We start from the raw sequence: 13,962 nt of genomic DNA on the forward strand, positions 1-13,962 counted from the left end.
GAGATCTGGCACCCTCTTCTGGCATGTGGGCATACTTGGAGGCAGAATGTTGTATACACAATAAAATAAATCTTAAAAAAAAAAAAAGAAATGTTCACAGGACATGTATGCATGTAAAAAAGACACACAAGGAGGAAGTTACTGCTGTGAAAAGCAAAAATATTTCTGAGAGAAGAAGGAAGGACTGAGGCCAAAGAAATATTGGGGGTTGGTTGTCAGGACTGCAGGGACTGCATTGGGGCTGTGGGTAGGGCTTCTGCATCCTAGCATCATTATGTGTTCCAGTCATTCATTTTGCTACATTTCACAAAAAAAAAAAAAAGGTGTGGTTTGTTTATACTTTTCCAGAAGAATAAGATCAAGGGAGCCTGCTTTCCCAGTGTAAAGTTGTATAAGCCTTCCATTAAGACATTTGATGGCCATACAGAAGAAGCCCAGAAACAGCTTCATGGAAGCACTAGACTTAGGGTGTGACAGAAGATGGATTGGTAGAGTACTTTAGAAATGAAGGTCTTTATAGATGGGGCTGTGAAGCTGTTCATCCAAAAGGAAAAAGGGAAATTGAATTGGGTATCCATTCCACACCATTCTGTTGTTAGGTCAGTTTGTTTGTTTGTTTGTTTGTTGTTTTTAATGAGACAGGGTTTCCCTGTGTAGCTCTGGCTATTCTATAACTCACTCTGTTGATTCTCAGAGATCCACCTGCCTCTGCCTCCTGAGTGCTAGGATTAAGGCATGTGCCACCACCACTCTTTTAACACACATTGTGTTGTGTAAATATGTATGTATATAAAACTTTATTTTATGTGCATTGGTATAAGGTATATTATATATTGGTATAAAGATGTCTGGAATTACAGATAGTTGTGAGCTGCCATGTGGATGCTGAGAATAGAACCCGGGTTCTCTGGAAGAGCAACCATTGCTCTTAAAACCACTGAGCCATCTCTCCAGCCCAGGGGTTAAGATTTTATTGTCAAAAGCCAGCTTTTGACCAAGATAACAGGTATAATAGCGAGAAACCTGGATTTGCTTCTCTGTACTAATTCCATGCAAAATTTTCATTTGGAAGAAAATAAATGTTTCTGAAATCAGAACAGGGGAAGGCTTCTTATATTTGAGCCATAACCTGGGTGCAGAGGTTTGTACCTGCAGTTCCTTCTTCTAGGAGATTGAGGTAGGGCACTCACTTGACTTAAGTCTGGGCAGCAAAGCTAGCTCCCATCTCAAAATAAGATAAAAATAAGAGTCTGGTAAATGATACTACTTCAGTAGCAAGGATTTCTTTTAAAGAAAGTGAGAGAAAATAATATTTGCCAGAACATTATGCAGGTTAGAGCCAGGATTTATGAAGAGTAATGAAACAATGTCATTTGAAGGAAGACAGAAGAAACTAAAGATGAGCAAAGTAGTTAATACACCCGTGAAGATTCCAGAGGAAAACCCATCAGTATGCTGATTTAAAACAAACTTTAAAGGGAAGATTATAGAACATTGGAACAAACCAATTAGAAGCCAACACAATCCCACGGTGTATGTGTGGGCAGAAAACACAAGGCAGGCTCTGCAGGGGTTTGAGAGTTGAGGCAGGGCCTCACAGCTCTTAACAGTTCCCGGGAGCAGTTTGATAGGACCTATATGAGTGAAATACCTTCCATGTAGCAGAGAAGGTAGCAAGAAGCGCTTGTGTAATGCCATCTGCCTATTCTCTGTAAGACTTGACAGTCAGACAGCTGAACAGACTTGCCTTGAGGAGTAATCTCAGCCATAACATTGACTAGAACAAACAATAAGGTTAAAAAAAAAATAACACACTCAGTATGATTCAGCGTGCAGATGCTCAAACAGCACAGCCAGACAACTGCTGAGTATGCATATGGAATTCCTAGAGCTGCCAGGTATGAAGAGGCCTCACTCTCAAATATCAAGGCATCAAGGGCTTCCTTGGTGCATTCACTGGGGCTTTCTGCATCCTAGTTATCTGTGTGTGTGGTGCATGCAGAATGGGGTCCAGTGACAACAAACATGATTGGTCTAATGTGGATGGAGCTATTCACTTGCTGTGCCTGGGGGTCTTTTGGGAAGCACCTTGTGTTGTATGCTCCTGAGCTTCTGATAAGCTTTTGGTATTTTTTTTTAAAGATTTGTTTTAATCTTAAAAGAAGAAAAAGTTTAAATTCCAGAGCTGAGATGGCACAACCCTTCCCTGGCAGAGACTTGTTTTTTACTTACGTTAACAGAGGCCACAAAATGTGCAACACATAACTGGATAGCCAAGGTTATCTGGATGAATGATTGGACCACAGTTTAAACATAAACATTCAAACCACCTGAAAACCATCATTTTAGGTTTCATTATTTCTGCTCCCCAAATCAGAGCTGTAATAGTGAGAATGAGAAATTATGTAAGAGTCTTTAAACAAAGAAAATACTTTTTCCATCATTAATATACAAATTGACCATCTTTGCCTGAGAAACAGGGTAAAGGGTAATCTTTTTTTAAATATTTATTTTTAATTTTTTTATAAATAAAAATTCTCAAAGGATTTATATCCTCTGAGGGCATCTGTGGGAATGACCTCAGAGGATAGAAGAGCATATCAGATGCCCTGGAGCTGGAGTTACAAGAAGTTGTGAACTATCCAGAATGGGTATTAAGAACCAAATGTTGGTCCTCTGGAAGAGTGGTTACACCTTAATCACTGGGCTGTCTTTCCATCTCCAGAGGGTGATTGTTTTCAGAAGCTATTTAGCTTCCAGTGTTTGTGGCTTAGAGCATAGAACTGGCAGGTGGTTCAAGCCTGAAGGCCTTCCTATATAGAGGACATGCCACCTTAGATGGAGTAGAAGGCCAGAATATTGTAATTTGTCTCATAGTAGTTCTTATTTTATGAATATGGTTTGTTTTTTTGTTGTTGTTGTTTTGTTTTTTGAATTTTCGAGATAGGGTTTCTCCGTAGCTTTTTGGTTCCTGTCCTGGAACTAGCTCTTGTAGACCAGGCTGGCCTCGAACTCACAGAGATCCGCCTGCCTCTGCTTCCCGAGTGCTGGGATTAAAGGCGTGCGCCACCACCGCCTGGCATGAATATGTTTAAGACAGGCTAAAACCTCAACTTTACACATGGGTTTAACTGTTGCCTTTGATTCAATACACTTGATGCAGACTATGGGTCATGCTCAGCCTGCCCTTGGTCCTATATGACTAAAAGAATGTGCACACTAAAGCAGTTGGGGAACAAATGTTTCAGACACACAAAAATTATACAGACTTTGGATTTCATTCTAAATGTTATTTTACATGAACATCGAAGGAATCTGCTGAGTCTGTGTGGCCATGGTTCCCTGTGTGTCATTGGAGCGTAGTGCCAGATTGCCATAGACTATAGGACCTACAAAGCTTGTAGCACTTTCTGCTCAGTTACAGAAGTTTTGTGTTGGCTCCTGGCAACCTCATTTAAGCTTAGCAGCCTGCTCTTCCTAGCATCTCTAGTGGGCTTCTGCTAGTGACTCTCCGGCATGCCCAGCCACAGTGACCACAAAGTGCCTTACTTCCTGAAGCTCATGGCTGCTGTGGAGGCTGAGCCAGCTGGTGGCTTCTTACCTGGAACATATTTGTTGTTTTGAGTAAGTCATTGCTGTTAACTAAGATATGAGGTCTGTATCACAGGAAGACCTACTTGCAGGACTTGCCTGTGGTCCTGCCTCTTGTGTGGTGTCTTCTGGCCTGATGCTGCCCAACAGTTCCAACCTCCTGCTGGGCAACAGGCTATGACTTAGCTAGTTGCTTAGACAGAGCATCAGAATCTACATCAGTCACTAAGAGCCTCTGGGTAGGGAAGTAGAAGCTCCTTAGCCCTTTTTTCAGGCAGAATAGTGACTGATGTCAGCTGCTCTTGTATGGTCACATCAGAAGAGCTTTCCTTGAGCCCTTCAATGGTGCTTGGTACACTGTTGTCTTTCTACACTAAGTGCTGCTTTTCTTATGCTATCTTGCCTCTTCCCTGGACACAGTATCAAATAACAGAAAGCACCAGAAAATACACAAGCCATTTGGGCAGTGTCCTGAAGGTGGGACCAATCCTCCAAGCACAGAGACTTTTGCCCTCAAATCTCACTGAACCTTTGCACTGAAATGCCACAAGAGTCAGAGGTTGGTGTGGTGGTTGCCAGACTGGGTGTAGGCTCTGTCTTGTGACAATTTGCCATTTTGTTTTGCCAGGTTCTGCTTGGACTCTGCTAGACAGAACCGACAAAGACTGTCCATCAACTGGTCCAACTTTAGCTTGAAGAAAGCCACCTTTGCTGCCCACTGAATGAGGACTGCTTGGAGAGGGATATATGAGAGGCAGCTGGGCTGCGCCACTCAAGAGCCAAGCCTTTCAGTGGCTCCCCAGAGCTTCGGTACCCACCCATGGTGTGTAGGGCGGGATGCCGTGGCCTGAGACCCCCAGACCGAGAACTTGCTGCTCGACCTGCGTTGTTAGCTTGTGTGCGTGTAGTCTGTGAGTGAGACTTCTTTGATTGTAGCTCTGTGCTGTCGGAATGGAACAGTAGTTCCCGCCAATTCCTCCACAACCACGGCTTCAGAGGCCTGGGCCGTGGCCAGAGACGAGTTTGCATCATCTACGTGGCTCTGTCGCCTCTGCATCTCGCCCTGTCCTGTTATCTGTCCCCGCCAGGGTGTCAGCCATCCCTCAGCTCCCATGTGCCCTGTGTCCCACCCAAGGCGGGCTGGGCGGGCAGGCCTCCTTTGTACTCTTTCACAATCTACTGTTTCCGAGTGTACACGTTGCGCTGTTTGTGTTTGACCCCCTGACTTGTAGCCAGCTTGTGTAAGACCCCTTGCAGAATGAGAACGTTAAAAACAAGAAACCCACCCAGTACTCACACCATCAAGTCTGTTCTAGAGCGTACAACCGTATTAACACGGAGGCCTGCCTGGCTACTTTTTTAACATATTGTTAAGTAATATTAAAATCATGTCTTTCTTTTTGAAAGATGGAATACATTAGTACAGCAGGAGACCCAGTCTGGTTGCTTTCTGCTAGGGATGATGGGTGTGGTGGGAGGTAACAAATGGGTGATACTTGTTTCCAGAGAGCCAAGACCACCACCAAAGTCACTTTCTGATGTCCCTAGGTTTCAGAGTTCCTGGTGCCCTCAGTTGTCTTCTGAACACGAAGTTGTCACTGGTACCAGAACAGAGCAGTCATCAGGAAACAACAGCCAACCAAATGATTAGGCTTCACAAGCTCATGGCAAAAAGTACCAGGAAGCTTCAAGATGGGGTGGTGGGTTATACTCAGGTCACTGGGACTTAGTGGAAACAGCCTTTGTAGAACAGAGGGTTACCTATGGCCTTGTATGCAGGTGCCTGTCCACATTTTGGGAAGAGAAGGGATTGTGGTCTCTAGTAAAATAATGAATTAGGGACGCTTAATTGGCTTTAAATTAGGAACAAAGTAAATGGTATTAAAAACTGAAAGGCTTAGTTATTAGTCCCATCTTTGTCCCTTCAGGAGTTAACAGCTCACACAGTTGCCTCTGGGTTGTTGTTTAGCTTTTACTTACCTCAGCATACTACATGACTCATACTTTTCCAGTGCCCAGATGAATTACCTGAGGCCTAGGGTAACAATAACAAGCTGGTGGAAGCTAGTTGTGGGAGGGAGGGAACAGTAGGTCCTAGCCTTCTGAAGATTTCGCACCAGAGAAGAGGAAAGAAATCAGTACTCAGAGGAGGTGTGGAATAGGTTGCCTTCTTTTCTTTTCCAGGTGAGAGAGCAGCACATCCCTGTGTTCCTGGGATAGTTCAACAAAGAAAAAGCATGCAGGGCAGTGACCTTGCATGAACAGTGTTCTTGAAAGGACAAAGATTCTGGTTCTATCCCCAGGGATACTGGCATTGTCTCCTGGTTGAAGAAGTGGCTAGAGAACTAGCATTGGGCTTGCCTTCAAGGGGAGACCAAACACTACCTCTGGCCCTCCACTTCTTCCATTGGAGCCAAACCACCTACCAAGAAGAACCCAGAGTTTCCGGTTATAGCATCAGCAGGAACTGTTGACACTATAATGGTGATGGGAAAACCTGGGTGCCCCAACTGCAGGTACCATGTTGGGGCCCAGAGACACTCAGAACTCAGCCCTCAGCTCTTGAGCACTTAAAGATCCACAGTGATATGCCGCAAGCCAGTTCCCCACACTTCCTAGCCATATGCCATTCACCGCCAGGAATGAACTTCCTGTTTCCCTGGAAACTTCAAAGTTTCTTTGGCCCTGTCATCAAGGGTTTATAACTTGACAGTTTGAGGAACAAAAGGTAGAAGATAGAAGCTTCTGGACCCGGTTGATGGAGAGGGGAGAATAGGTAGTGAGGGAATCATGAAGACAACTCTGGGTTTCTGCTGCTAGGATGCCTGTAACTCAGCAGAGTGGTCATTCCATTTCTAGATGGGGAACCAAAGCCCAAAGTGAACATTGGCCCAGGGAGGCTGAAGACTTCCTGCCAGAGCCTGTGGGCAGGCTCCATGGGAGCTTCATGTTTCACTGTGTCCTTTTTTCAATATAAATCTGAAGGTAACAGCTGGAAAGAAACATTAACTGGGAGTTTTTTTTTCATTTAACTTTATATACTGTTAGTTGCTTTTCTATTGTCATAAGACACCATGACCAAGATAATTTGGCAAACAGTGTTTAACTCAGGGCTCTCAGTGTTAAGAGGGTGAGAGCCTATGACTGTGATGGCAGGGAATATGGTAGGAGGCAGCTAAGGGAATGGTGCTAGTCTTTGAAACCCAGAAGGGGTAGATGAGTTTGCAGGCAAAAGGTTACGATATCATGTATAAGTGGCATACACCTTTAATCCCAGCACTCTGGAGGCAGAAACAGGTGGATCTCTAAGCCAAGGCCAGCCTGGCCTACATAATGAGTTGGAGGACAGCTAGGGTTTGTACAAAGATTCTGTCTCAAAAAGAATGAGGGGAGGGTCAGTTAAAACCTGAATATACATATAATAGCATAAATTGAAACACTGTGAAGGAAGAAAAAAAATTAAAGTCAAACAGGTTTCAAATGAAACTTGTAAAGAAAAACATACGAGAGATGGAAAGGTGGAGCTACCCACAGAAGAAAGTGAAGAATTTATGGCTTGTGTACAAACAGTTTGAAAGTGGGTGGCCAAGAGGAAAACTAGAGAGTGAAAGAAGTGACCTGCAGTTTACTACAGTATTTGTGAAAGTGGAGTTCTGGGAAAGGTAAGGGATTAAAAAGAACCTGAATTGGTAGCCTAAATGGTTCACACAGGCATACATATATACACATGCACTGGGAATGGAAGATCTCATGCATGCAAGGCAAGAACTAAATCAGAGCATTATCGCCAGTCCTGAAGATAATCCAAAATTGTTGGAAACTGTTTACTTCCACAGACCATTTTTTATTTGGGTTTTAGTTTTTAATTTAAGGTTTGTGGGTTGGTTGGTTGGTTGGTTGGTTTGTTTTTTTCTTTTAGATGTGTCTCACCACGTAGCCCTGGCTGTCCAGGAGTTTACTACTACGTAGGCCAGACTGACCATGGACTCGAGATCTGTCTGCCTCTGCCTCCCAAGTTCTGGGGTTAAAAGTAAGTTCTGGATTAGCCTCTGACACCACACCCAACCATGTTTTGCTTTTTTAGATCTTTATATATTCTACACATTAAACCTCTTGAATGAATAGCTGGCAAAGGTTTCCTCCCATTCTGTAGGCCATCTGTTTACCCTTCAGTTTCTTTAGTTTGATGAGATCTCATTTGTCAGTTGCTGGTTATATTTCCTGTGAGATAGGAGTCTTATTCAATGCGTATAAAGCACGTGCTCTGTTTTTCCCTAGCACTTTCCGACTATCCGGTTGTATGCTGAGGTTTTTGATCCATTTGGAGTTGAGTTTTGTGTATGGTGGGAGAGAAGGATCTAGTTTCATTTCTGTCTTTGCCACTTTGCCTGGCATCATTTTTAAGGTGCTTTTTTCTGATGTATATTTTTGGTATCTTTGTAAAAATTCAGGTTAACTGTAGCTGCATGGACTTACATCTGGGTCCTCGACTCTGTGTTTTTGTGCCAGCATCATGCTTTTTTTATTAATACTGCTCTATGGAATTTGAAATCAGATGTGATACCTTCTGCACTGTTCTTTTCATTCAGGATTGTTTTGGCTATCTCTGGTTTGTTCCTCCATATAAATTTTTGAACCTTTAAGTAGAGTGGTCATTTTTCTGATCCATGAGTATGGGGGTGTATTTTTATCTTCTAGTGTATTTCTTAATTTATTTCTTTTGTGTCTGAAAACTTTCATTATAAAGGTCTTCAATTTCCTTGGTTAATTTATGCCCAGGTTGTGTGTGTCACTTTGCTGAACATAGTTATCAACTCAAAGAATTTGATAGATTCTTTAGAACCTCTTATGTATAACATCATCTGCAAAAGGAGATACTCCTTCTTATCCTAGTGGCATCCCTTCTGTATTATTCTAAGTCTTCAACCACTGTATGGAATAGAAGTGGAAGGAAGATGGTAGGTAGGACTCTTGTACGTGATGCTTTGAGTTTTTCTCTATTTAGTATGATGGTGGCTGTAAATATGTTGTATATAGTCTTTATTATATTGAGGTATTCTCCTGCCTTGTCTTATCTAGCCTTTTCATGACTCTGATCTCAAAAGGATGTTGGGTATTGTCAAAGGCTTTTTCTATGTTTATCATGTGACTTCTGGGGTTTTTTTTTGTTTGTTTTTGGTCCGCTTATGATATGAATTACATTTATTGATTTGGGTATGCTGTATTATCCTTGCATAATTGGAATAGTAAAAATAGTTATGATAAATGCTTTTCAGTATGATGCTGAATTCAGTTGAATTCAATTTTATTGAGGATTTTGTATGTACATTCATTAGGGAGAACAGTCTAATTTTTTTTAAGATTTATTATGTATAGTGTTCTGGCTGCGTGTATGCCTATATGCCAGAAGAAGGCACCAGATCTCATTAAAGATGGTTGTGAGCCACCATGTGGTTGTTGGGAATTAAACTCAGAACCGTGGAAGAGCAGGCAGTGCTCTTAACTGCTAAGCCATCTCTCCAGCCCAAGAACAGTCTAATTTTTGTGTGTGTCTATTATATTTACCTGATTTTAATGTCACCATAATACTGGATTCACAAAAGTTTGGAAGATGCCGGGCATGATGGCATAATCTCAGCACTCAGAAGGCAGATCTCTGTTGAGTTCAGGGCTACATAAAGAGATCCTATCTCAAAAAAGGGGGTGGGGAAGAAGAAAGAAAAAAGGAGTATAGGCTCTTAGGGTATATCCCCATGATTTTCTGAATTTCATTGGTATCTGTTCTAATACCTTCTTTTTCATCTTTTCAGGTATATTAGTTTGGATCTTCTCTTTGTTAATTTTTAAAAGATTTTGTCAATTTTATGTATCTTTTCAAAGAATCCCCCTCTTCATTTCATTGGTTTCTTGTATTTTTTAAAATTGTTTCTGTTAGCCGGGCGGTGGTGGCGCACGCCTTTAATCCCAGAACTCGGGAGGCAGAGGCAGGCAGATCTCTGTGAGTTCGAGACCAGCCTGGTCTACAAGAGCTAGTTCCAGGAGAGGCTCCAAAACCACAGAGAAACCCTGTCTCGAAAAACAAAAACAAAAAAAATTGTTTCTGTTTTATTGATTTCTGCTCTGCCTTTTATTATTTCTTCCCCTCTATTCTTGGGGTTCTAAAGCTTTAAAGCCTATCAGTTAACTTAAGAGTTCTCAGCATTTTGACGCCGACATTTACCACTGTGAACTCTCCCCGTAGGAACTCTTTTTGTGTCCCTAGATTTTGATAACTTGTTTCTACATTTTCACTCTGAAGAAATTTTAATTTCCTTCTTGATTTCATCAGTGATCCATTATCATCCAATAGTATATTATTTAGTTTCTATGAGAATTTGTACTTTCCATTGCTGTTGATACCTAGCTTTATCCCATTTCAGTCAGATAAAATACAGGATGTTATTTCAGTTTTCACACACTTGTTGAGATTTGCTTTGTGCCCCAATATGTGATCAGTTTGGGGGAAATGTTCTGTGAACCTCCGATACATCCATTCACTGCATTTATGATGGCACTTAACTCAGGTTTCTCTGTTTACTTTTTGTCCAAATGACCTGTCTGCTGGTGAGGGTGAGGTACTGAAGTCACCCACTGTCACCGTATTAGGGTTACTCTGTGGCTTTACATCTAGTTGTATGTAGGCACATATACGCACATAAATGTGTGTGTGTGTGTGTGTGTGTGTGTGTGTGTGTGTACGTACATATATGCAGAGACATATAGAAAGAGACATAGACAGGGGACAGAATTTATAATGTTCTCTTTTTTGAGACAGAGTCTCTCTGTGTAGACCAAGTTAGCCTCCAACTCATACAGAACTGCTTGCCTCTGCCTCCTGAGTACTTGGATTTAAGGGGTGTGCCACTATGCCCAGCTATAGTGTCCTCATGATGGACTGTTCTATTGACTAGAATGAAGAGCTCTTCCTTGCTACGGAGAAACCCTGTCTCAAAAAAAAAAAAAAAAGCTCTTCCTATCTGTCTATTTTTGGTTTGAAGTCTATTTTGTCAGATATTAGGATAGCTATGCCTACTTGTTTCTTAGTTTCGTTTGCTTGGAAAACCTTTTCCCACCCATTTACACTAAGGTGGTGGTGTCTGTCTTTGGTGGTAAAATATATTTGTTGGAGGCAACATTAAAATGAATCCTGTCTTCTAATCCAGTTTACTGATCAAATCTGTCTTTTTATTGAAGAATTAAGACTACTATTATTCAGCTATTATTGAAAGTATATTGACTTCTGTCATTCTGTTGATCTTAGTGTTTGTTTTTAATCTTGTGATTATTTATTTAGACCTATGGCACTATTGTCATTTTTATACTTCTCTTGATACCAAGATATTCTTTCTATTATCACTGTGGAGCTGCCTTAGTGGCCATAAACTTCTTTAGACTGTTTTTCACATGGAAAGTTTTTTATATCACCTTTAATTTTAATAGTTTTGCTGATAAAATAGTCTCGTTTTACAGTTGTGTTCTTTTAGAACTGTATTTCAGAATTTTTTTGAGGCCCTTCTGGCTTTAAAATGTCAACAAAATAATCGTGTTATTCTGATGATCCTGCCTTTGTAGGTGATGTGATCCTTGCCTTTGCAGCTTCCCTTTCTTTCTTCCCTTTCTTTTGTCTGTGTTTTTGTGTTCTAACTAAAATATGTTGTTTGGAGCTTGTTTTCTTATCCTACCTATTTGATATTCTGTAGGTTTCTTGTATCTCTTGGCATCTTTCTCTAGATTAGAGAAATTCTATTTTATTGAAAATATTTTCTGTATGGAGCTGGAGATTTGGCTTAGACCTTAAGGGCACTGGCTTCCTTTCTAGTTGACCAGAATTTTATCTCCAGTATCCACATGGTGACTCAAACTCTCTGTAACTCCAGTTCCAGATCCAATGCTCTGTTCTGGGTTCTATGAGCACCAGGCACACGATACACGGATATACAGGGAAAATACCCACACACATAAAATAATGAATTTGTAAAGAAAAAATCTTTTTATGCTTTTGGCGTGGTATTTTGTTCATAATTCAGATTTGGTGTTTTCATGGTGTTCCAAAGCTTTCACATGTTCTGTCTGCCTTTTGGAAAGTTCCTCGTTGATCTTAACTGTTTGATCCAATCCTGTATCTTCTAGCCCTCATGCTCTGCTTCCTACAAGGTCCATTCTGTTGGTCAAGATTTCCATGGGGCTTTAATTTGGCTTTTTGAGTTTGCCATTTCCAGCATCCTTGGCCTAGTTTTTCTTCAGCAGTTCTTTTTATTGGATTTAGTGTTCATTCCTTAGAATGACTTAAATTATTCCATTTAGCTCTTTGTTTTAAAGTTCTCTTGAAGCACACTCATGTATTCTTTAAGCTGTTTGAACATAGCTACAATTATTCTTTAAAATTCTTTTGTATAGAAGTTCAAACAAATTATTCCCATTAGGAGCCAGTATGGAATTAGTAATCTTTAAGGAAGACATATTATCTTGGCTTTTTCATGTTGTTTTTGCTTCTGTGCTGGGACTTGCCCATTTGGAATTAATATGTTGGTTAAATTTTTCTTTCTTTTGTATTTTTGTTGTTTTTATATTCATATCCCCTATATTCTTCAGTGATGGAATTTACACTGTTTATGAGAGGACTAAGTTATAGTAAAGCTAAGATATCATTTCCTTTGTGGGGTTGGTATTTAGGGCTAGAGGCTTTATCTGAAATCTTCCTATTTGGATCATGTGTTGTCCTGTGTCAGCTGGTACCTCCTGTCTGGGTCTTCAGCTTTTGCTTTGAGTTCTGGAACTCCCCAGGTTCTAGTGGGCCTTACTCCAGATCAGCACCTACCCTGCGTCTGCATCTTGACTGAAGCTATTGTAAGAGACAGGACTTCCAGAGAACCTGTGGGCCTAAACTGGAGTGAGATCTAGTCCCTTAACCTGAGTTTGAAGCTTCTGAGGCTGCTGGAAATCTCACAAGCACCAATGAGCTTTGTCAACCCTGATTCACGACTGGTTTCTTCCTAGTCTATAACAGTCCCAATTCTGTTCCAAAGTCCAAGGTCTTTTCTGAGAGTCAAGGTACTCTATGAACCCCTATGACCAAAGGACAGGTTATGTACTTCCAATATATAATGATACAGTGTAAGTATTCCCATTTCACACAGGAGTGGGAAGATAGGAAGAAAATAGCATTCCAAAGCAAAACCATTTGTGTCTCTATCTGGCATGTGGATGTCTAGGTGGCATCACCTGGGTTCCTTGGGCATCCCTACCTCTCCAGCTCTGCTACCTGCAGCACATGTAGACATATTTTTGGGCCAACTCCATTCCATGCTTGGTTTCCGATATGAATTCTACCATTTAATCCTGTGATCTTGGTGAAGTGACTTAACCACTTGGTGCCTCATCTTCACCTGTGATGAGAATGACCCTACCTTCTCAAACTGTTACAAGGAAGGAACTAGTACATGGCAAACCCTCAGCACAGTCTTGTCGTCTCACTTGGCACACTGACACAATTGCATGCCGTCCTGGTTTAGCAGTCCAATACATTCTCAGTATGGCCTGCCTCCTACTTCATACCTACCCCTTTCCTTGATATCCTGGGCCAGGACTGAAGTGACACTTGGCTAGTACCCAGTCACTTATGTGGCTCATACATCACCCTATCCAACAGCCTCTTGCCTGAATACTATAACAATCCTGAACTTTTAAAAAAAAAAAATATGAGCATTAGTGGAGTTCAAAACTCATCTTCTTACTAATGTCAAAGGATGACCTAAACTGGGCAGTGGTGGTGCACACCTTTAATCCCAGCCTCGGGGGAGGGCAGAAGCAAGGGAACTCTGTGAGATCAAGGCCAGGATGTTCTAGGACAGCTAGGACTTTTACGTGGGGAAACCCTGTCTCAAAAAAAAAAAAAAAACAAAAAAAAAAAACAAAAAAAAAAAAACCTGTCCCTTGTTCCTCACTTCCATCAAACATCAGGTTTCAGGTCACATACCCAAATTTTCTCCGAGTAGTGTGGAACATAGGTCGGGGGTTACAGTATTTTACCTGGTTCTATGGAATTCCTAAGGATAAAAAGCCTAAATTGGTAGACTTCATTCCTCAAATCCTAAGGCAGCCTCTGTCCATGTAGGCAGGGCTATCTTTGACACCTCTGAATTGGGGGAAGACAGCATGCATGTTTCTTCTTAGTAGTGGTTGTAACATGATTAATAAAAACCCAGAGACAGATATTGGGGTTCAACCTGAAGATTAGAAAAACAAAACAGCCAACCACTGGCTCTTTTGCTCTACCTCAGTCCGAAATGAAGATCCTGCCTCCAGGAATCCTCAGAATAAGACTTTCCTAAG

At 41.4% G+C, this 13,962-nt stretch overlaps 1 protein-coding gene across 4 annotated transcripts in view; it reads left to right on the forward strand.

Annotated features, from left to right (window-relative positions):
• LOC121436448 (protein FAM193A) overlaps window positions 1-5,639 on the forward strand; it is a 125,462-nt gene extending 119,823 nt beyond the window's left edge. For all 4 annotated transcript variants that reach the window (XM_041636370.1, XM_041636367.1, XM_041636369.1 and 1 more), the window contains exon 20: window positions 4,220-5,639. In XM_041636370.1, coding sequence (XP_041492304.1) covers window positions 4,220-4,313 — 94 coding nt within the window. In that variant the 3' untranslated portion in view covers window positions 4,314-5,639. The remainder of the gene's footprint in view (window positions 1-4,219) is intronic.
• The last annotated feature ends 8,323 nt before the right edge of the window (window positions 5,640-13,962 follow it).

Source organism: Microtus oregoni, unplaced genomic scaffold (assembly GCF_018167655.1).
Source record: "Microtus oregoni isolate MIOR12 unplaced genomic scaffold, Mior012 000049F_ref0000343, whole genome shotgun sequence".
In the NCBI taxonomy this organism is placed as follows: Eukaryota; Metazoa; Chordata; class Mammalia; order Rodentia; family Cricetidae; genus Microtus; species Microtus oregoni.